Here is a 22,033-nt window from a genome sequence, read left to right on the forward strand (position 1 = left end):
TTTATTCTTTCATCCATTCATCCAACAAACATTTATCGGGCACCTATTATGTGGCAGGATGTGTGCTGCAGGCTCTCGGTTCTTAGATATCTTTGGGACATCAGAGTCCTTCAGCGTGAGCCCCGTTCGATCCTGGAGGGCAGCAGTTGAGTATCTTGTGCAATATTAAAGCTTCAATAAAGACATCATTATTGGTGGCTTCATATTCCCGGTGGAGAAACGAGCTATGTGGACATTCCCACTCTTCTGGAAGCCAGACAGCTTGAACATTGTCTTTACGTCTTGAAAGGTCTGGAGGGAAGTGGTGAGAGCACCAGCCTATGGCCACGTGGCTTCTCAGAGTAAAATCAGTACTTTACATGCAGATTAGTCATTATAGTCTCGATGGTTCCATCACATACATTGTCATTTGAATCTTAGCATAATTTTGAGAATTACAAATAACTAGCAGTAATAAATAGAGATTATTACTCTTTTCCAGTGGAGAAACTGAAGTTCTAGGAAGTGACGTGACTTGTACAAGGTCACACAACCGCAACATACCAGAGCCAGAACTAGCAGTCAGTTTCCCACTCTTAACCGAGTGTTCTTGCTACCAACAGAGAGCTCAGAGACCTTATGACCACCTTATCTGTCCAAAGGATCTGCCCCCCTTCCCTGTCTCACAATGGTTTAAAAAATAAGATATGAGAAGGTACTAAATGAAGAGATTACATCTAGATTCAAAGGGAACAAGCAACTGCTGCCGGTCTTTGAAGGTGGACAGCGCTGAGGCGGGGGGCGGGGATGGGGGGGTGGGAAGAGCGAACAGGGATGGCTCACCCAGTAAAGGGGACCGGCACCCATTTTGGATCTTGAGAGCAGAAGAGTCACTTCCTACACTAGAAGATTATAGAGCTCATTTGTTTTCAAGGGAAGACCAGAAAGGGTTTATGACTTGCCCAGGAGAGTTTTGGTGGATTTGCAGGTTCATGGAGCTGTTTGGTAGGTATTTCTAACAATCGCAGCTTGGTTTTTATTTATTTACTTTTTTTTTTTTTTTTAACAGTCTGAGGGATATGTGAAAGCTATTCTAGTAGCTTTTCAACCCTAAAGGCATTTCCAAAACTCAAATGAAGCACAATGAGAAATTAATTCGTTCATTCAGCTGTTTGCCCTCACTGAAGGTTAGATGACAGGTCTGCGTCTGTCTGACACAGTAACACGAGGTCTCCAGTTCCCTCCTAGAGGCCCTGGCACCTTGGCTTTGGTGTTCTCTCTCTCTCTCTCCTTCTTTCTCTCCCCTTCTGTCTTCCCTCCATCCCTTCCTCCCCACCTCTCGCCTTGAGGATAACTCTAATCTTCCTCTAATCTTAGGTCATTATGTACCCTAGGTCCAAAGATAAAAAAGACAGGTTTCTGTGCGCACGCACACACACACACACACACACTCTCTCTCTCTCTCTCATTCTGCGCTGAGTCTATAAACCTACTCCTTGCATGAGTGTAGCAGAAACAAAATATATTGCTTCCTCCTCATGGGAGGAATTGGCATTTCTTACACGGGGACAGGGTAGAGGAGGTTCTTCTGGCCCTTTTGAACTTCCTTCTCAGCTAGGGAAATGAATAACATCCTGATTGGCCTCAGAGGAGAAGTAGGGGGAAAGGAGGGGGTGTCCTGGCCCCAAGCTCCAGCCCCAGCCTAGGAGTTGCTTTACCCACAGGCGCCAAATTTGGCACACAATGAGACCAATGAGTGGAGGGGAAATCATTACCAGATTAACACAGTTACTTGGGCATTTTCCCACTTACTAATGAAGTGGGCATTTTACAAGGACTAAGCAGGGTCCCCTCCAAGGCGATCTAGGGTTTCCCAGTCCTCTCCCATAGGCAGCATAAAAGGAGCCAGAGGAGAAAGGGCAGAGAGGACCCAAGCCCTGACCTGCCCCTGCACAGCTTACAGACAAAGTCCCGAGGTGCCCCACACTCCCACTGGGCTCCTGGACTGCTAGCAGGAGGTATGAACTCTGTTCGCTTAATAGAGTGTTAACCCCAGGCCCTAGTACTTGTGTTAACACTTAAAACAAGGCTGCAACTGAGGAGAGAGGCCAAGGGACTGGCAGTTGAGGGCGGTTTGAGGGTTGAACCGTGGGGTGGGGAGGGAGGAGGAAAGGAAAGGCAGACAGCAGTTGAATGTCAACTGGATAAAGTCACTGAATGCAATGGACCCAAGACTGATTTGCAAGACCGAGGTTTGATCTGTTCCTGCTTCTGTCACAGACCGTACCTGCCCCCTCCCTGGGCCTCAGTTTCCTTGTCTTTAAATGAGTAGATGGAACCAGATATACTCTATGGGACCAACAGCTGAAAAATGCTTTGGGGGACAGGACACAGTGAGGGCAGTGCAGTGTCAGCAGCACCTCCGACTTTAATGGGCACACAGATCCCCCAGGGTCAGAATTACATGCAGATTCTGATCTATTAAGTCTGGGGTGGGGCCTGAGAGGCTTCTAGGTTTTGCTGCTGTTGGTCTGTGGCCCACACTTTGAGTCATAAAGGTATGGAAGGCAGGATTGGGTTCTCCAGGCTAAGCTCTGCCCCTCACTTAACTCCCCGTGCTTATTTCCTCAGCTGTGAAATGGGAACTGGTAATAGTTGCCTTGGCTTCCTCCTCTGGGCGTCGTGAGGATTAAGGGGGAAACTGCCTGTGAAAGCGCCTTGGGTAAAGCAGTGTGCAGTGTAAGGGATTATCGTTATTGTTAAGATTTCTACGCCTCATTGCTCCCCCACTGTGTGTTCCTGCAACTTCTCAACTTTTCCCTACATCCTCCCTGGTTACCATGCCCCAGCTGCTGAGTCAGTGTGACCAGCCAAGGCTGGGCAAATACTTTGACATGTCAAGGCAGGAAATGACAGTTCCCAGGCACCCCACTCTTTCAGGTGTAGAACAAGCCCTGAACACACCTTGCGTGATAAGTTCAAGTGATAACAAGGTGACTGCACCCCCACCCCCATGGGCTGCAAGACCAAGAAATGAGGCTGAAAGTCAGGGAAGTCCCTGTAGGACAAGGAGTCTGAGCAAACTCCAGTCAGGTTTTCAGTGAGGTCAATCACCAGTCTACCAGGAGATCCCACTTCTGCACCTACCTCAGGCGACCACAACGTTTCCGTAGTGTGTTAGTTTGTTCACTGAGCACCTTCGCAGATGGTCCCACAGCTACTCTGTCTTCTCATCTATAAAATGGAGTCGACAGCATCTGTCCTGCCTCGGGTGCAAAATCCCGCAATCAAAATGAAATAATTATGTGAAAATATGCAGTGATTCTGGGAAACTTGAAGTATTATTCTTCACGAGAGACCTCCTATTCCAGTGCATTCGACTCACTGCCCCTATGTGACTATCCCCCACCCTCCTGTTTGTGCTCAGACCACCCCACTTCCCCAACGGTGGAATGTCCTCCACCCATCTCAGACCTCCACACCTGTTGGAAACTGTCTCTAACCACCCCAGCTCCAGTGGGTGTCCCCCATTGTCCAAACAGTGCTGTTTCTCATCTTGCTCTTCTTAGGCCCCGAGGCCAAGTCTTTGCTGAACAGTTTCATTGTAAGCGCCTGGAAAGTAGAGATCCTGTTATATAATATATCCCACGTCAGAATGTCAGGCCAGGCCCAGATCTTCATCCCAAGACCCCTGCGGCTGAAAATCTGGTTCAAGTTTACCCCTTGGAGTGAGAGCTGATGGGTTTTGATGGCAGAGATTGGTGGACTGCTGACCACACACTGCAAATGGAAGTGCCAGTTGTCCGAGCCGGGAGCACCATGTTAAAGCCCACGTAGTTAGATGACTCCCAAAATAAGAAAACCAAAATGAGCTTAGTGTCAAACCAGTGAACTCCAAGACCCAGAGGCACATCAGGACCCTCCTTCAGCCTAGGGTGGGTTCCTCCCTTTCCTTCCCCACTGCTACTGGCCTGGGGGCTTAGAGGAGCAAATGGCAGTAGGAGCCACTTTGCCCACCCATCCCTCCTTGGCCTTTGAAACTCCTGAGGCTGGCAGGGGCCCAGGCCTGCTGAGCGGGGCCTCCAGACATCTCAGCCAGCCCAGGAAGATCAGTCTTATCTGAGGAAATGCAGATCCTCAAGGAGGATCAAAAATCCCCCAAAAGGACAAGCCGTGAATGTCTGTGTATACATTGGGTTTCGCATCTGAAATTCAGTCATGATAAAGCTGATGGTTTTGAAACATCTTCTTTAATTAATGAAAACAGGACTTCTTAGCCCTAGGTTTTAGACTTCAGAGTTCTCCTTAGTTGAGAGCCTCAGATTTGGCTTATTTGTAGAACACTGAGATCTCTTTTAAGACAAGCACGGGATTTTAGTTGAGTCACTCCCCTGCATCCCACCTCTGCACCCCCCAGCCCAAGAGCAAAAACCACTTTAAAATTCTGGAATAGAAAGACTGAGCTGAAAAGCCCCTTACTGGTTTTGTAGCCATATTTTCAGAACCAAAATTCAGCATGGATTTTAGTGAGGAAAGTATAGGCTTTGGAGACAGATGAACCTAGAATCAGAATCCTAACTATACCTTTGACATGCCATCTTAAGCAAAAATTTTACTTCTTTCTACTTCACTGTCTTGATCTGTAAAATGAGATTATTAGCACCAACTTCCTAGACTTGTTGAGGTGATTGCAGTGAGGTAATGCATGTAAGGCAGCTACGCCTGGCACAAAATAGACACTCAACAAATGTTAGTCCTCGTGCCTTTCCTGATATCAGATCTGATCACAGAACTAATTATTTGGAATTGAGACTGTCCTAGAAAATCCCATGTGTGTGCTTACTTGTCTTGAGAGATACTGTTCCATGAAGTTTTTCCATTCGAGGAGTTGTTAGGTTTCTGAGGGTACAGTTCGTCTCGCAGTGTATTCTGAGCCTTGTCATGGGAATCCTATAACAGGGTGCTGTGTGTTAATCTTCTCCCCACCCTCAGAAGCAGGCCAGAGCATCCTGAAGGGAATATTTTCATTACAGGCTAGATGCAAGATGACTGTCCAGTTCCCTCTTGGATGAGGAGAAATCTTGATTGTGCCAGCTTTAAAGCAGAGAAGGAAAAGGTCTCTAGGATCCTGTCTGGGCAATGCCAGTGTCAGCCTGACTTGGAAAGCACTCCTGTTCGAGGCACCTCCAGGTCAGGTCTGAGTGTGGAGCCAGTGGAAATTCTCCTACTGGGACCTGCAGTGTGACAACTGATCTTTTGGGCTCCCATTAAAAGGCATGGGACCTGCTCAGTGACCTTAGGATGTGTGAGGGGCTCAGACCTCCCTTGGAAGGGTGTCTCCTAGGAAGCTGTGTCTTGTTTATCCAAAAGATAGTTAGGGAAGGGGATGGGGGGTTGAGGATAGACAGGACAGGGACATAGGTAACAGATCAAGGGCTTGACTTAACATTCGACTTCTTCCAGAGCCATTCTTTGGGCCTTTCTGATCTGATATATAAGAAAGGTGGAATTGTTTGTGACATTTTTCACACACAAGTTGGTGCACATTCCTGATATGAATTAAAAGGAAATATGTCAGATGTACACAGGGATGAGTCAACATCGCGTGTAGCCAGCCAGGGCCACTGTGAGAAGAGTCAGATATAGGCCATGGAGCTGCAGCTCAACTGCCCCCGGCTGAGTCAGGCACAGGGATTGATGGCAGAGGCAACTCAGCAGAGTCAGGCCCTCCGCGTAGGTGCTTCTCACAGGCTCACTGTCTGAGTCTTAGCGTGAGCGCTTCTGTTCCCGGGCATTTGTTTCTCTCTCAGATTTTTCTTAGCGTTTGTTTGTTTTATGCTGATTTCAGAAGTTTCAGGAAACATATAGAAAGGAATGAACAGAAGAGTCCCGTATAATCCAACTACCCAGAGGCAACCATGGTTAATAACATTTTGTTATGAATCATTTTAAATGTTTTTAATGCTTCCTCTACATTGTTTGGTAATACTAAGTCTACAATTTTGTTTTGTTTTTTTTTAATTTAAAATTATCTATTTAAGAATTTCCCCTGTTATAAACATGATTTTTCATGACTACCTAATATTCCACCGCCAGGACGAAATATAACTTACTTAACAAATACCCTATTGTAGCGCTGCGTTAAAGTGGCAGTGAGCATCTCTGTGTGTGAATTTGTGTTGGCATTTTAGATTATATACTTGGGTTAGATTTCTGGAAGTGGCATTGCTAGGTCAATAGTTGGGCATGTTTTTGAAGTTTCTCAATACATAATGCCAAATCATCCTTTAGATAGTTTATACCAGTAATAGTCCCATCAGCAGCAGTTTGTCTCATTTCATTCTTATCCGTGTTGAGTGTGATTCTATTTATTCATGAAAGAATTTAGGGAGCTGAAATGTCCTATCCTCACCCTCAGACATAGAGAGATCAGGGGATATACCGGACCTAACCTCAGAGCCGAGGGGCCACTTCCCCCGCTCTCCTGTGCCCCCTGCAGGCATCCTCTGGGAAATAGGGAATGGGGGACACATACCCACTTAGATGTTGTGACGCCCCATCGAAGGCCTTTGCTATTTAATGACACAGAACCAGTCATCTCTAATGATGGAGTTGCCCAGACTAGGAGCTGATGGGACCGTTTCCCATCCAGTATCGCTCCTCTAGCTGCTTGTCATCTGGCCTAGAGGTGTCCCCAGTCACTTTCTTCGCTTTCTGAGCCTTTAACAGAATCCCACAGCCCCAAGGGAGAGCTGCTCAGAGAGCAGCAGGCCATCCTCTATGTTTGAGTGGCCCTGGGCAGCTTTACAGAGCACTCTTTTGTGTACTATCTGATCGGGTGCTCAGGACAGCCCTAGAAGGCAAATATTTGTTTCCCTGGTTTACAGGTGTATTGTTTTCCTAGGCCTGCTGTAACAAATTGCCACGAACTTGGTGAAGTAAAACAATAGAAATTTATTTTCTCCTATTTCTGGAGGCCAGAATTTCAAAATCAAGTTGTCAGCAGGGTTATGCCCCCTCCAAAGGCTCTAGGGGCGAATCCTTCCTTGCTTCTTCCAGCTTCTGGTGGCTTCTGGCATTCCACACCTTGTCATAGCATAAGTCAATCTCTATCTCTGTCTTCACATGGCCTTCTTCCCTCTCTGCCTATGATCTCCTTCTCCTCTCTTTTGTATAAGGATACTAGTCATTGGATTTAGGACTCACCCTAAAGGTAGAAGGCTCTCATCCTGAGATCCTTAATTATATCTGCAAATACTCTATTTCCAAATAAGGTAACATTCTGAGGAGGACATGTTTTTGAGGGGGACACCATTTAACCCACCACCGTAAGTCAGGAAACCAAGGTCCAAAGAGGCTAAATGACTTTTCCAGTGTCATGCAAACAGTGAGAAAATAGCAGGAGATGGCATTTGAACCCAGATCTTCTGCTTACCATTTGCCTTTAAGTTTTTTTGTTTTTTGTTTTTTAACTTTTTTAAGAGACTGATGATCTGATTGATTATGTTATCTGGTTCATAGGAAATAAAACTTGGTACCTTTTACCCTAGGATACATCACACATGATTTCAACATTACCCTGCTAGTGTGTTGTTAATTACAGTGAAACTATTAGTCCCGATGTAATGAACCCTTAAATGAGAGTCACTCATTTATTCTCCATGTGGTAAGTGGGGAAATTAAGACCCAGAGAAACCAGAAAAAGTTAATGGGACAATTCTAATTTTAACCTAGATGTCTTAATTTGTAATCTATATTCTAACGTTCGAAGTATGAGTTGTGAAAGTAGTTGTCAAAATGACTACTCTATGTTAAATTGCAGAGAAACTCTGGGTGTCTCAAATACTGTTTAACTTTTCTTCCCTGGCTTGGGACCCTTTCATGTGTCGGCCACACATGGCTGTCTGTTATGGACCTCTGATGAACAAAGAATAATCCCTTCCCACTGGTGGCCCCAAGGGTTGGTGAGAACACTACATCTGACACGGCAGCGTCTCCTGGCTTGCTAACGTTAGCTAAGGCATTTCTTTCCTGTGCGGGCACTTTGCTTTTCTCTTGTTTCTGAACTGGAGTGGTAGATCCTTTAAAAATGGCCTAGCCCCCAAATCCAAACCCCAGAGCCAAATGGATGAGTAGAGGACAAACATAGTCTACTGTATGGTGACCATTCGATAATCTGAGTCATAAAAGATGACCAGGGTCTACTTCCCTTTGTTCTGTACCACGTCTCTAGCTGTAGGATTATGGTTATCTTGGGAACCACCCTAAAGAACTGAGGAGAGACATATGGGATTCTCATATTCTCTCACTCTCCCACAGTGAACCAATTTCCCTTACTCATGACAGTGAAATACGCCTGTGGCCACATCCAATAACCAAGTAAAGCTAATATCCTCAGCCTGTGCTTATGTGAACCAACCTGTAGTGTAGAGAAAGGAGCTCCCCGCGCCCCCTGCACCAGTCTCAAGCTCACTCGGTGAGCTAGTTTAGAGAGTGGGCAAGGAAGTACTGCAGTGGTTGCTTTCGTCATGGCTGGGATCATTTCTTAGTTATCATGGACATCATTATTATCATAAGCTCTCGCCCAGAAATGCTTATGTCTTGACAAACATTGTTTAATGGAAAGTTTTGCCCTTGGTACCTGGCCTCCCTGGTGGCTGGAAATTTGATCGACAGGCTCTCATCAAGTCCAAACCCTGGGCTGATGCAAAGCGGAGGCCGTGCCACAGTCTCCTAAATAGTACAGCTGAGATTAGACACTATCAGCTCAGAGGAACATCTCATTTCCCCCATGCCACCTCCACTGCCTGGGCTTCCTTGCTCTCAACAATGGTATACAAAAGACTGAGCACGTGTTCCTCCAGCCACCCCAGGAGCTGCCAGCTTACCAGCTGTCACAGCAGGCCTTTAATGGGTTTGTGAAACCCAATAACCTGACCCATTTCTCCTCTGAGGGAGTATAACGCAGGATGCCAAGCTAGGAAGCGGGATTCGGGAAGCTCACCTATATGAGAGTGGCTCTCTGTGCCATCCAAGACAGATGATTTTGGTTCTTCCAATTCTCAGAATCTCAAATCTAAGCTAACTGCACAGAAGGCAGTAGAGTGATATTGTGACATTGTTTTCTGCTCACTTACAATCTTCTTCCTTCTTCTTATTTAATTTTATCTCCCTTTTCTGCCTGTCTCCATCTTATTCCTTTCAATCCTGGCCCTAAATGTTTTGGCTCTGGGACCCCACCCAATGGATATTGACTTTAAAGTGACAGTCAGATGTTTCAGATGGTTATAATCAGTCAATAAACAAACATGTTTTGAACAAACACCTTGCACAAAAAGTCCAGCGCTTATTACAGACATGGATTATGGGGGAATCTGCCCTCAAGGAGCTTCTAGACTAGGTTGGAGAGTGGATCATGAAAATAATATAAGGCAGTATAGGAATAACGCCCTGGGACCAATCTGATTAACCTGGGATCCAAGGATGGGCTTCGGAGACATCCTTAAACACCCTGAAATTGCTTACATAATTTTATGTATGCAGACAACATTTTGCGGGTAAGTTCATAGTTTTCATCAGCTTCACACCAAAAGTTAAATTACCTTTTGTGCAATCAGACTTTGTGAAAGCGGGCTCATTATAACTTGGGTAGTCACTCAAGGTTTCACTGAACAGGTGAGACTTACACTGTATCTTAGAAAATGATATTCAGAGATAGCAGGGTAGAAGGTAGCCCTAAAAGCAGGGATTCCCAGGAGGCATCAGGGAAGACTGTTACACTTAGAACCAGTGACCTTAAGCTACCTGACCTCCCTCAGCCTCAGTAAAATGTAAATCTGTAAAATGGTGATAATTGCAGCTTTCCAGAGATCTATGAAGGACCTTTTTTTTTGGCTCACTTTGTATTCCCATACCTTAGTACAGTGTTTGACTCATATCATAGTGGACAGTAATCAATATTTGATGAATGTGAGAGTTAACTCAAATAATAAACGTGAGAGGGCTTTGTAAATAACAGAGCATTGCTTCCGCAAAAGATCTTTGTTGCTAAGTACGTATGTTTTGTGCTTTGCAAACAGCCTGCCCTAAGTGTCGTCTCCCCCTTGAAACTGACCCTTTCTCCCATAATGGGACTCAAAGGGCCAGCCCATCCGATGGAGTGTCTCTGGGCCGGCCAGATGAATGATAGCTGTGCCGACAATGCTGACAAGATATGCAGTTGTCTAAGAGCCCAGAGGTGACCTCACCCTCCAAGGGCTTGGCCTCTTAACCCCAGCCCCTGCTGACACACACACACCTGCAGCCTTTCCCTCACTCTAGCACCGAGAGACTCCATGAGCACCTTTGCTGTCCTCATCTGCACTGGCAGGGGTGGAAGGGAAGTCAAGGAAGGGGGCATGGCAAAGCCTCTGCGGGACTCTTTCTAGCACGATAAGCACAGCACCGCTGACTGTATCTTCTGACTTCTCAGGACGGTAAAAATGATTGAATGCTCCTTTGCCGAACACTTTTGGTCTCCCCAGCCTCCTACCCACAACTTCCTAGCAGTGCCTGTGCTAAGAGCGAACCTATTAGATCTTCTAGCAATTTTTTTCCTTCTGTGTTCCATCCAGTAGAAAGAATGGTTCCTCGGTATTACCATGATCCTCTAAGGAACGTGGGCTGGTTGGAAGTGGGAAAGAATTTTAAAAGGCATTGGTTGAAGGTGACAGGAGTTCTCAGAACACATTGGGAAATATAGAGGTGATTTCTCCATCTAACAGTTCCCTTACTGCAGATGCAGCTAAGGGAAGCAGTCTGTGAGCTGACAGAATGAGTTCCAAGCTAAGAAGTAGGAGCCTGTGTTCCAGATCTTCACTTAGAGACTTTGAGCATGCCACCTAATCCCTCTGAGCTTCAGAAATAGGAGTGGTACCTCTCAGGAGCATTGCGATAATGAAAATTTATGATGATGCTTCAAGTGGTATAAAGTTATACATATCTGTTTTTATTAACATATATGTGAGCACACTTATTATGGGCGGAACGCTCACTATGTGCCAGGTACTTTTACATTTACCGAAGGCAATCCTCACAATCACCCTATAGGATTGTATTGTTTTTCCATAATTGTGGATGAGGGATCAGAGGCTCAGAAAGGTTAAGAACTTGCCCAGAGCCCTGTAGCTAATATGTGTTAGAGCCTACATTTAAGTCCAGGTCTGTTTCCATTCTCCCTTAAAATTATTACAGACTCCTCTGGCCTCTACCATTTGTTATGGACCGGTCCCACCCTCTTACCTGAACCCTTCTTGCTGTAACATCTTGCTAGATATTTTGATTGTTTTCTTACTGATTTGGCTTCTGATATTCCTCTTGACCCTGCTATCAGCTTACCTGCCCTTACCTCTAAGCACAGAGTATACCAACACTGACTGAGCACCACTTTCGAGGCAGACACCCTGCTCTTGTGAAGTGAGAAAAAGGAAAGCCATTGCCTCCCCTTCCCCAGGCTCTGGGACATCTCTGTCCGTAAGAAAACTGCCGCCTCCACTCTGCGTGCAGAGAAGAGGAACGCCCACATTTTACTGTTGATCCTCTCTTCTGGAAATCAGTAAGCGTAGATTTCCCAGGCAGACTCTTCAGAAAAACAATGATCTTGTCAGCCAAGAGTGGGGCAGCAGGAGAGGGAGACACAGACTCCTGGCAGAAACCTCGCTTGAGCTCTTCCGTCCTTTGAGACGGGTTAAAGAGTTACCAGTTCCACTTCAGAGATGGAAACAGGAGATAGAGAGACTCGCCTGACATCGCTTAGTGAGTGAATCATAGAATCAAAACTTGGCTCATGTCATCATCAGTCCCTGTGTGTCCTGGGGACCGGGCACCTTTGGGTTGTTGCTGGGACTGGTTGAGTGTTGGCTCTGGGCTCTGCACTGCCAGGGCATGACTCCACCACAGTTCAGGCCCTTAGTGGGCTGATACTCAAAGCACCCCGCCCCCACCGTCCAGCACCTCACTCCTGACACCCACATCCTGACCCTGCTTGATGGAGAAAGAAGGTGGTGCAGGGCAGCTCCCCACTTCTGTGTTCTGCCTGAGAAGCTGATCCCCGGCAACCCTCTCCCAAGGTGGGCCTCTTCTTGGGGAGATGCACTTACAGATGCTGCCAGTTCTCCCAGCACCAGGAATCCTCTCTACAATTAGGCGAGAGATAAATCAAAGCCAAACTTGGCCGATGACATTCAGGAGCCAGTAGTGACCCTTGCCACACATATAAATCCCAGCAGACTGGCCAAGGGCCTTTGTCTGGTCAGGAGAGCTCAGGATTATCTGGCCCTCTTTGCTGATGTATGGAGTCACCGGCTGTCGGAGTGTTTACTAACGGTTATCGCCTCAATGCTTTGGCCATTATCAGAGGCAGGGCCGCCTGCCGGGGCTGGGGCTCGCACCCTCTCTATTACCACCTGTCATTGGCAGAGAGTGTGTGCTGATGCTGCCCAGTCCTAACTGCCTAGGGAAGATAGTTTCTGACGGCTGATCAAAGAGGAGAAGCAAGGCCTGATAAAGGGTGTGCGTTGCGTGTACTTTTAACTTTGGGAAACATTGGCATTTGCATTTTTTCCCCATCTTCCTGGTGCTGGCAGGAACCAAGCCCAATAAATGCAGTGGATCCAGTTACCTAATCGCTGGGGAAATGGGTATGTGCTTAAAGCAACAGAGCATGACTATAATCTCCTTCCAAGAGAGAGTGGATGAAATAAGCTTTCACAGAAGACTTGCTGTATAATAAAGTAGAATAATTTATATTGAGACTTTGAAGTGATCTTGCAAGTAAAATCTAATCTTGGCGTTCAACAGAGCACTATGTATGTTTTGGAACTGGGGAGCAGCTTCGGATTAAGGAAAGATCTTTGCTAAAGATGCTGTCACCCAGTTCTATTGCTGGCACCCCCAAAACGATGCCCCAGTTGTGCACAGGTCCCTGGACAGCCGGAAGGCTACCTACGGTGCAGTAGGATGAGTTCTAGACTAAGGCATCAGAGGTCTGAGTTCTTGAACCACATCTGCCACAAACTTGCTGTTGGATTTGGGCCATAACTTTTCTGAGGTTCACATGTAAAATGAGGTTTGGTATAGGTTATAGGATACAGTGGTTTAGAAAGCTTTTTTTTTTTTTTTTTTAAGTTAAAGCTATGTAACCCCTGTTTTAAATGAATTTTAAGGTGAAGGCCTATTGTACTAAACGGAGAAAAGTAGAGGTGTTTTGGTTGAACCTGGGAACACGGTTCCCTGCCCTTGACCTAGTTCCTGAAGCAGTCCTCGAAGACTTGAGAGGAACCCTGTAGCTCCTCAGAAGACAGTTTAAAAACCACTTGCCCAAGACATGGAGGTCATTTCCTGGAGGTGTTTCATTTCCACGAGCTGTTTCATTCCACCCTACAGTACGTGTCCCGCAGTGTTCCCTTCTTCATCCATCCTGTGCAAGAGCCGAAATGGGCCCTGGGGGGAGACTGGAATTGCTGGTGGGGAGACAGGAGTGGCTTGCCCTCTGATGGCGTGCGTTCAACGTCTGATGTCCCCTGTGTGCTGCAGGTACCTTTGACCGGAGCGTGACCCTGCTGGAGGTGTGTGGGAGCTGGCCTGAGGGCTTCGGGCTGCGGCACATGTCCTCCATGGAGCACACCGAGGAGGGCCTGCGGGAGCGGCTCGCCGACGCCATGGCCGAGTCGCCCAGCCGGGACGTTGTGGGATCCGGAACAGGTAAAGGCGGCATCACACTTCTAGCCCGATGCAGTCGTGACTGGCACCTGTCGGTGTGGACCTTCTTTGGAGGGAGAGGGTGTATGTGTGTTTTAACCATTTGTTTCTTTAGTTAGCACTCTGATTGCCTTCCATCGTGGAAGCCTCTGGTAATGGGAAACCTGTATAAAGGGGAATTCCCAGAGGAATTGACCCCTCCTGTGTGGAATAATGCCTACAAAAATGCTGTGATAAACAAAGTTGTGTTGCGTAAATGGCTCCCAGGGGGAAGGGACAACCTTGGAGTCTCTAAGGTTTTCAACAGCTCTTAGGCACGGAACGCTAAGGCAGCACACCTTCTTCAGTCACGCTTTAGAGGTTGGCAAGTGTCTTTGGGACCTGCCAACCGGGAGGGAGCAAGCGCGAAGCAGGAAGGGCTGGTCTGCGCCCCCCAGACGGCTTTCTCTAATGCTGCCTTTTGCCCTTGTACTCTTGCGTCTGAGAGGGCCTGGCACCTGGGGTCTGGGGCAGCTTCTCGCATTCATAGAGCACTCAGAGCACACACACGCACACACACAGAGCATGCACTCAGGAAAGACCTTCCATCCTCCACACAGTTACAATACAGCCTGCTCTCCTCTTTCCAAAGCACCCCTTCACTCTAGGTATCTGTGCTGTTAGTGCCCAGCTTTTATGCCTGAGAAAGACTGCCCCACGAGGCCTCTTCCCAGCTTTCTGAGGTCAGCAGGGAGCTCTGTACTGGGTCAAGGAGATCCTGACTGCAGGCCTTACCGCTCTTGCTTGCCTTTACTGCGAACTGCTCTACATACCTATCTGGAAAGAGGACATCAGTGAGGAGAAACTTATAACCCTGGAACAGGAATCAGGACCAGCGAAATTTTAGAGAGTCAAAGAATTTGGGGCAGGGCTTGAAATGCCAGACATTATCACACAGTCTCACTTCTCTGCGATCCTCCAGGTCTCTTGGATATTTGGGTTTAGCAGTTAAGCTTTTCCCTCTCTTTTTCCCCATCCCATTCAGTCCCTCTGTTCCTGAGAGGCTAGACACATATCGTACTCAGCTTCATGCCTATCCATAGTGCTTGTGTAATAATTGGCAAATAAACAGAATAGGTGCAAGAAAAAGAGAAACAGTCTGGCTAGAGATACAGAAGTGCCTTATCAGGCCATAGGAGACAGCCATCTCTGAGGGCCAGCCCCCTTCCACAACCCACTTCTACTCTGGAAGGAAAGGCAATGTGCACCTTGGGAGCTGCAACAAGCCATGTCCCACTCCCTCGTGCACACACATGCCCAGACACATGCACACCGTCACTCCACCCCCACCATAAAGCTCTCCAGTTCGTGGATGGTAGGCCGTCATGCCACAGATCCACAGATGAGGGGCAGCTGTTTCCTGGGGCTTTGACTCCTTTTTTCTTGGAGGCTGGCCCAAAGGAGGAAAACTTTCCTTTCTGAACCTCGCTTATAACATAGCCTTTCCCCTGCACCTCTGGGGATCCTGGCCAGCCCCAGCTCACGTAAACCAGGGCCTGGTGTCACCAGACTCACTGTCCAGGAGCTGCCCTTCCAGGGGCTAGAGCAGCTATGGGTCAGCTCTCCCCTGAAGCCTCTTGGAGCGCCTCAGCGTCATCCAGCAAGCGGATCTGAAGGTGCATTCAGAGTTGAGGAACTTCAGCCTGGCACAGACAGTTAGAAACCTGAGCAAAACTGGCAGCAATTCATCTGCCAGGCAGCTGAGGGATTCAGGAGAGACTTTGTGGCCTTAAGCAGGTTTGCAAAATTAAAAGAGAGAGAGCAAGAGAGTGAGAGCGAGAGTGAGAACAAGAGCGAGAGCGAGAGCGAGAGACAGAGACAGAGACAGAGACAGAGACAGAGACAGAGAGAGGAAATTAAAACTGCATAACCCACAGGAGACACCCTTTTTAAGCAGAGGGATTTCAACTGTCACCGAAAGGGATTTATCTGGTCGTCTTTAACCGTATTAAATGTATATATATATTTTTTTAAAAACTCTGCCTTGGTTTTAAAGGCCAATAAGTAAGACAGATATTATGGAAGTTAACCTGTTCCCTTTGCTGTTGTTGAGAATCACTTTTCACATTTTAGAACTCCAGATAAAGTATCAGCCTGGCAGTGCTGCTCAGGCATAACCAGGGAAATACAGTACAACGTGGGTGAGAATTTTCAGCAAGTCACCCTTTGCCCATAGCAGCCTCTCAGTGTCTGTCTGTCTGTCTGTCTGTCTGTCTGTCTGTCTCTCTCTCTCCCTCTCTATCTCCCCTCCCTCCCTCTCTCCCTCCCTCCTTCTGTCCCTCTCTCTCTCCTTCTCTTCTCCCACAACTCTGCTTCTTAGGTGGCTCATAGGATAGGGTGACATCAAGTGTTTGCCTCAGTCAGGTACTCTGAGGCACCAGAGATGATCAGTTCCTGTAATGCCTTCCAGCAGGCACTTTGTTTAGTATGGCCACTGGGACTCTTGGCTTCTTATCAGGGTAAGAATGGAGCACGTTCTCGTGACTCCTGACACTGAAGCCCATTATATAGCATGCCTACTATTATACAGATTAGCTAGTGCTGGGCTGGTAAATGTTTAACACCCAGCTCTCAAAAGGGAAACAGGACAGCCCTGATTTATAGCATTTGGGGATTTCCATGGTATAAAAACTCTTATTATGGCCATTTTCGAGCTATCAATATGACGTCAGTCAGCTAGCAGAATTCCTGAGAATATGACAGTCAGCTTACTGACTTACTAATTACTCCAGCACGCCAACTGGTAAGCTATACTGTAGTGCACATCAGCTCTCCCCAAAAGTCCAGCAAAACCTTTTCAAACCTTCCTAATCAAAGAGTGGTCTGTGAACCAGCAGCACCATCTACACCCAGTTGCTGATTACAAATGCAGAATCTCAGACCCCACCTAGTCCTGCTGAATCAGCACCTGCATTTTAACAAGATCTTTTTGCACATTGAAGTTTGAAAAGGTCTATTTTAAAACATGGTTAACCTATGAGGCAGGTGTTAGTTCTGGCCTCCATGGTGGCTGCTGACCAGTTAGTCTAATTAGCTCACATGTGTGATTTGCAAGTCCAGCTCTAAAATAACTGGCTGCTTGCTAATATCACCACACCCCTTGCCCCAATCTGCTTGCATTGTCCCCGTTCAGCAAAACTCCAAATTGAGGTCAATTGAACTCTACTTTTCCACTTAGGTCGCTGAAGAAAAATCACAAATTGTTCAGATGATTGCCTCTACAAATGTATGGTCTCTGCTCTCTGGTGAGCCCTGGCAGTGCTCCTGTGATTTTCTAGTGCCACTTCTAGGCTCAGTTCGCACTCATCTTTTGCAGCAGAAACCAGTGCCCAGAACAGTGTCTGGCACATAATGGGTGTGCAGTAACTACTGAATGAATGAATGAATGAATGAATGAATTCTATATTCAACCTAGATGTTAGCAGATCCGCTTCAGCCCCTGCTTACTGCTGTGGCTTCTGGCCTGTTTCATTCTCTTAGAGATTCCCCGATCTCCGACCTTCTAAGAGTTTTATTTTATTTTTGATTTTTTTTCATATTATTGCTATTTAGTATGACTCAGTATGCTATTTATTCAGTGTGGTGCTTACGCTCAGTCCATCATCTTGAAATCGGCCTTTCCCCTTCCTCACGGACACTATTTCAAACTTCCCATTCTCAAATCTCTTACCCCACCATCTTGTCTCTCGCTCTCAGGAAAACAGTGGTCGTGACTGGAGAAATCTCTTGACCTCAGACAGACCCCAGGTGTCCCTGTGACAACTTCCCCTCTCCAATCGGCTGCCCCCAGCTGTCCAACCACAGCGACTGCTCACCGCCTTCCCTCAACACTGTCAGCAAAGTCCCTTTAGCTCAACGCGGGCCCTGGGAACCAGGCCCCAGGGTTTTGAGGTGCTATCCTTGTGGCTCCCGTGACACCACACACACTCTCCCGGTTTTTTCTTCCGCTTGTGGCTATTTCTCAATCCCCGTCCTTCGTTTTCCTTCTCTGTCAGCCTCAAGTGTATTTCTCACGGCCCTACCTTGGCCCTCTTCCTTCTCTCTCAGTCAGTACCGGGCAATCTCCTCTGCTACTGTGGCCTCAGAGACCATCCATAAACTGACAATTTCCAAATAACCCCCAAATAATCGCCAAATAACCTCTGGCGGTCTCTGCTGGTCTCCAGCACTATCTAGTCACTTACCGACATTTCCACATATCCGAAAACTGAGCTCCCCTCCCCACAGCCCTGGCCTTCTCCCGAATTCACCCCACCTCATTGTGTGCAAAGCCCTCCATGACCAGCCGCTGCCCTCTCTCCATACTCCTCTCTCACTGCTCTGTGCAAGTTGCAGCCAAGCCGAACTCCCCAGAGGGTCTCTGCGCACACGTGCTCTCTCTGTCTGCCAGGCCTCTGCACATACTTCTCCTTCTGCCTGGAATGCTGTCTCCCACAGTCCCCTCCTCTCGCTGTCACCTCCTCCCCCCCCGCAAAAAAAAATAACTGGACTAATTCCTGCTTAGCAGACATTCCTTTCAATATTGCCTTTTCTAGAAAAACAGAATTTTTAAAATAAGCAAAACATTTACTTATTCCAATTGTTTTGTGTCTAGGTAAAGATACGACCTAATACCAAAAAAATTTTAATAAGCACCTGGATACATATTAAGTACTTTTTCTCTTTAGACTTTAACTCTTTCAATCGCTATTTAGCTAAACCTTGTCTGTCTTTTTTTTTTTTTTTGCTTTCTGCACTTCTGATTGCAGTAGCCCCAGGCCAAATTCACAGGTTCTGATCAGCTGTTTAAAGTATTCTTGACACATCCCTGTTACAGGCAGCCTCCTTTTGCTCCTGTTGACTCTTAAGAGCTCACTAAGTCAGCTCTCAAGGTCAAGAGGGACTGCCTCTTCTCCATGACCGTGGCTCCCTGCAGTCCTGGGAGCACCATTTCGTTCTCGTCACAGCACTAACGGCAGGAAAGAGGCTCCATCTTTTTCTGTCTGCCATCTCTTTAACAGATTTTGTTCTAGTCCAGAGCAGTTACTCTTGGGTGTCATGCTGTGGGCTCAATCTTTGCCTGTCACCTCTGTCAGAAATACATTTACTTCCTCACCCAAATATGCAAAACTTTCACAAAACGATATTATAGGCAATGCATTCTAGTACCTTCTATTTATTTCCTTTTTTAAAAAATACAGTCATGACCACTAAATTGATTCCACAACACATCAGTGAATTGTTGTCTACAGTTTGGAAACCAATGCTCTAGTTTATTCTGCTAAATCCTCCCAGTTTTCCTATATGTATATTAATTACTCGGCAGGAAAGGCTATAAGATTGTTTTCAGCCAAAGCTCTTCCAAAGACTTCTGTCAGAAATTATTTTTTTACTCATTAAAAGGGCTGCAATTATTTCCCTTCTTAACATGAAAAGCACATTTTGATCATTATACACAGTTTTTAAATGGTCCCTGGGGAGGTTTCGATAAGTTGGGTTAACAAATATCTATCAATTGCCTATGTTTTGTTAAACGCACTGTGTGTGTGTGTGTGTGTGTATGTGTGTGTGTGTGGGAATTAGCTCTCAATAAATATTAGGTATCATTCCTGGAGCTGGCAAGATTGTACCTCAAAACAAACAACCCAGTGCATTGGGCCCTCTGTCCTACCTCTACTAGGGTTAGCTCTTCCAGTGGGGCTTGGATCCTGCTTGCCCCATTGCTGAGGGCTGAGAACTCTTTCATGCTATGGCCACATTTCCAATAAGAGTTATAGTACTGGATCATTACCCTCCCATCTTAAGGTACCACATGATCAGGTAACAATTTCTGCAGGCATCACGGCAGTGAATTAGTTCCCTTACCTTTTAGACCTCCCTACTCTCAGGCAGACACTATCATAAGCAACTTCACCAGTCACTTAAGTCCTTTCCTCTGCTTTACCTGATCGGACCCTGGAATTCTCCTCCTTTTACAGTGCCTTTAGAAAATGCTTTCAGTATCTTCTCTCAACAACTTCCTCAGTGGGCCCATGCATTCCGTTTGTGGTCGCAGCAGGGGGCAGGCTCCTGGGGGCACCTCCGATTCCCTCTATACTAGGCTGGACACTGTGAGGAAGAAGTAAGATGTGGTTCCTACCCTCAGAGACTCACGCCCTGGAGGAGGCAGTAGTACTGGACTGTGGGTCACATCCTCTGTGGCTCCCATCCCCAGCTTCCCACTGGGGTCCACCTAACTGAGCTGGACCAGATTGGTCCCCAGCCCAGAGGCCGTGCTCCTTCCAGGGTGCGAAGGCAAAAGTAGGAACTTCCCAGTGACAGACGCCATAATGGCTGAGGGCGGGGAGAAAAGAGCAAGCCCCCAGAGGCACAGGAGCACCCAGAGGTAGAGCCCAGTGCCAGCAGGCTGCAGCACCCCTGCTCAGGGTGGAAAGGAGCAGCTGCTGCCTGGGGGGGGTCATGGGGGGCAGCATTCTTGGTATTGCTATTTGTGTCTCAGTTCAGTGTCAGACTGTCTGTTCCTAGCTACTCTCCACTGGTAGGAAAGGCCAAATCTGATGGCCCTTGCAGTTCCCAGCACCCACGACTGCCATTGGGAAAAATGATTGCTTTTTTCCTTTTCGGTCGCATTTGGAAGTCCTCATCAAGAAATGGGGGGAAGCCTGTCACCTTAGGCAGGTTCCTGTCCCTTTCTTCTTTAATGGCATGGAAGAGGAAAACCAGTAAATCTAGTAAACGTTTATCTACCTTACCTATTATATCCTGGACACTGTCACGCTGTACTAAGCGCTTCATACATGTCATCTCATTTACTCCTCTCAGTCATATAATAGCCACCTCCTCCCAAATGGCTTCTATGCTTGGGGCCTATGCTAAGCGCCTAAATGTCTTCTAATCATAACATCACTGCCAGGTAGATGTTCCTATTTCCAGTTTACCAAGGAAGAAAAATGAGAGATTTGAAGTAAGATCATAACTAAAAGATGTGGGATTAGAATGAGATATCTAAGAAGAGTTTCTAGGTCTTCAGATCCCATTGGTCTCACTTGGGCAGAAGGGTATATCAATTATCTCTGCCCTTTATTCAAAATAGGAGGGGATCCCCAGAAGAGGAAGGGGCTCTCACTTTTAAGGCCTGCTCTGACTATTGTCCCATTTCCCTATTCACCAAGTACCCAGGCCCGCACATTACAGCCCAGTCTCCTTGCCATGCTATTTCAAGTCTCTTACAGGCTTTCCTCACCTTCCTTTTCAGCCTGTTCTCCCACTTCTCCTTCCACAGTCACCCCTTATTCATGTTTCACCACTACCACTTTCACGCAAACATACTTACCTGTCAAAATGATCCCATCATCCTTAGTACATGCCCTGCTCACCTGCCTCTGTTGAAGTGCCTGCTGCCCTCCGCCTCTGCTCAGTCACCTTTTAAGCTCAAACCTCAGCTTCTCTGTGAAGCTTTCTCTGACTGCGCAGCAATATGCCCTTTCTGTCTCCTCTGAGCTTCTGTACCAACTACTCTCTGGACATTTGGCCCTGGACAAGTATATGTTGCCTTTTCCATTAACTAGCAATGGCTGATTCCCTACTACATGCCACTGGGGGAAGACTCAGCTCTGGTGGTCCCTCAGCCCCTCCCTCAGCCATACGGCCCATATTATGTGTCTTACTTAACCCAATTCTAGTTCCTTGGACCGAGTCTGATTTATCTTTGTTACCTCTAACCACAGCCTTCTCCCTGCCCAGCATCCAGCACTGGGATGAGAGCCAAGCTGAGCCCCAGTTAATGTTTGTTGAATGACTCGATGGGGTTTTGTGGCTCCTAAGAGGTAAATGAAAGCCAGCCAGAGAAATGCTAAAAATTACTGTGTTTAAAAGACACACTTAGGCTTTGGCCAGTTCTCAAATCCAATTCTAGGTAGACAGTTTCTCTCTCTCTCTCTCCCTCTCTCTCTCTCTCTCTCTCTTTCCCTCTCCCTCTCCCCTTATGCTCTGCACATTTCTCACTTGCCCAAAGTCTACTTTGAACTTTTTAACCAAAGCACACTGCTTCGCATCAACAAGGAGGAAGTGCCACCGTGACCTCATTGGTGAACCTTCCAAGTTCTCTTTCCAGGTATTGCCCCAACATAGAAGCAGGAATTCCTGTGGAAAATATATAGGTTTGGATAAAAGAATGGGGAAGGGCACTGAGACCCCCAGACAAGGGCTCTCCTGGGGAGACATTGACATAGGTAAATGGTTAACAAAAGGGAGGATTTCTCTCTGTTCTCCCGCCTCTGCCAGAGAATTCACCTTTAAC

At 46.9% G+C, this 22,033-nt stretch overlaps 1 protein-coding gene across 1 annotated transcript in view; it reads left to right on the plus strand.

Moving 5' to 3' along the window:
* BCAS3 (BCAS3, microtubule associated cell migration factor) overlaps positions 1 to 22,033 on the plus strand; it is a 535,625-nt gene that overhangs the window by 499,797 nt on the left and 13,795 nt on the right. The window contains exon 24 of the mRNA XM_023520385.1: positions 13,552 to 13,719. Coding sequence (XP_023376153.1) covers positions 13,552 to 13,719 — 168 coding nt within the window. The remainder of the gene's footprint in view (positions 1 to 13,551; positions 13,720 to 22,033) is intronic.

Source organism: Pteropus vampyrus, unplaced genomic scaffold (genome assembly GCF_000151845.1).
Source record: "Pteropus vampyrus isolate Shadow unplaced genomic scaffold, Pvam_2.0 Scaffold261, whole genome shotgun sequence".
Classification (NCBI taxonomy): domain Eukaryota; kingdom Metazoa; phylum Chordata; class Mammalia; order Chiroptera; family Pteropodidae; genus Pteropus; species Pteropus vampyrus.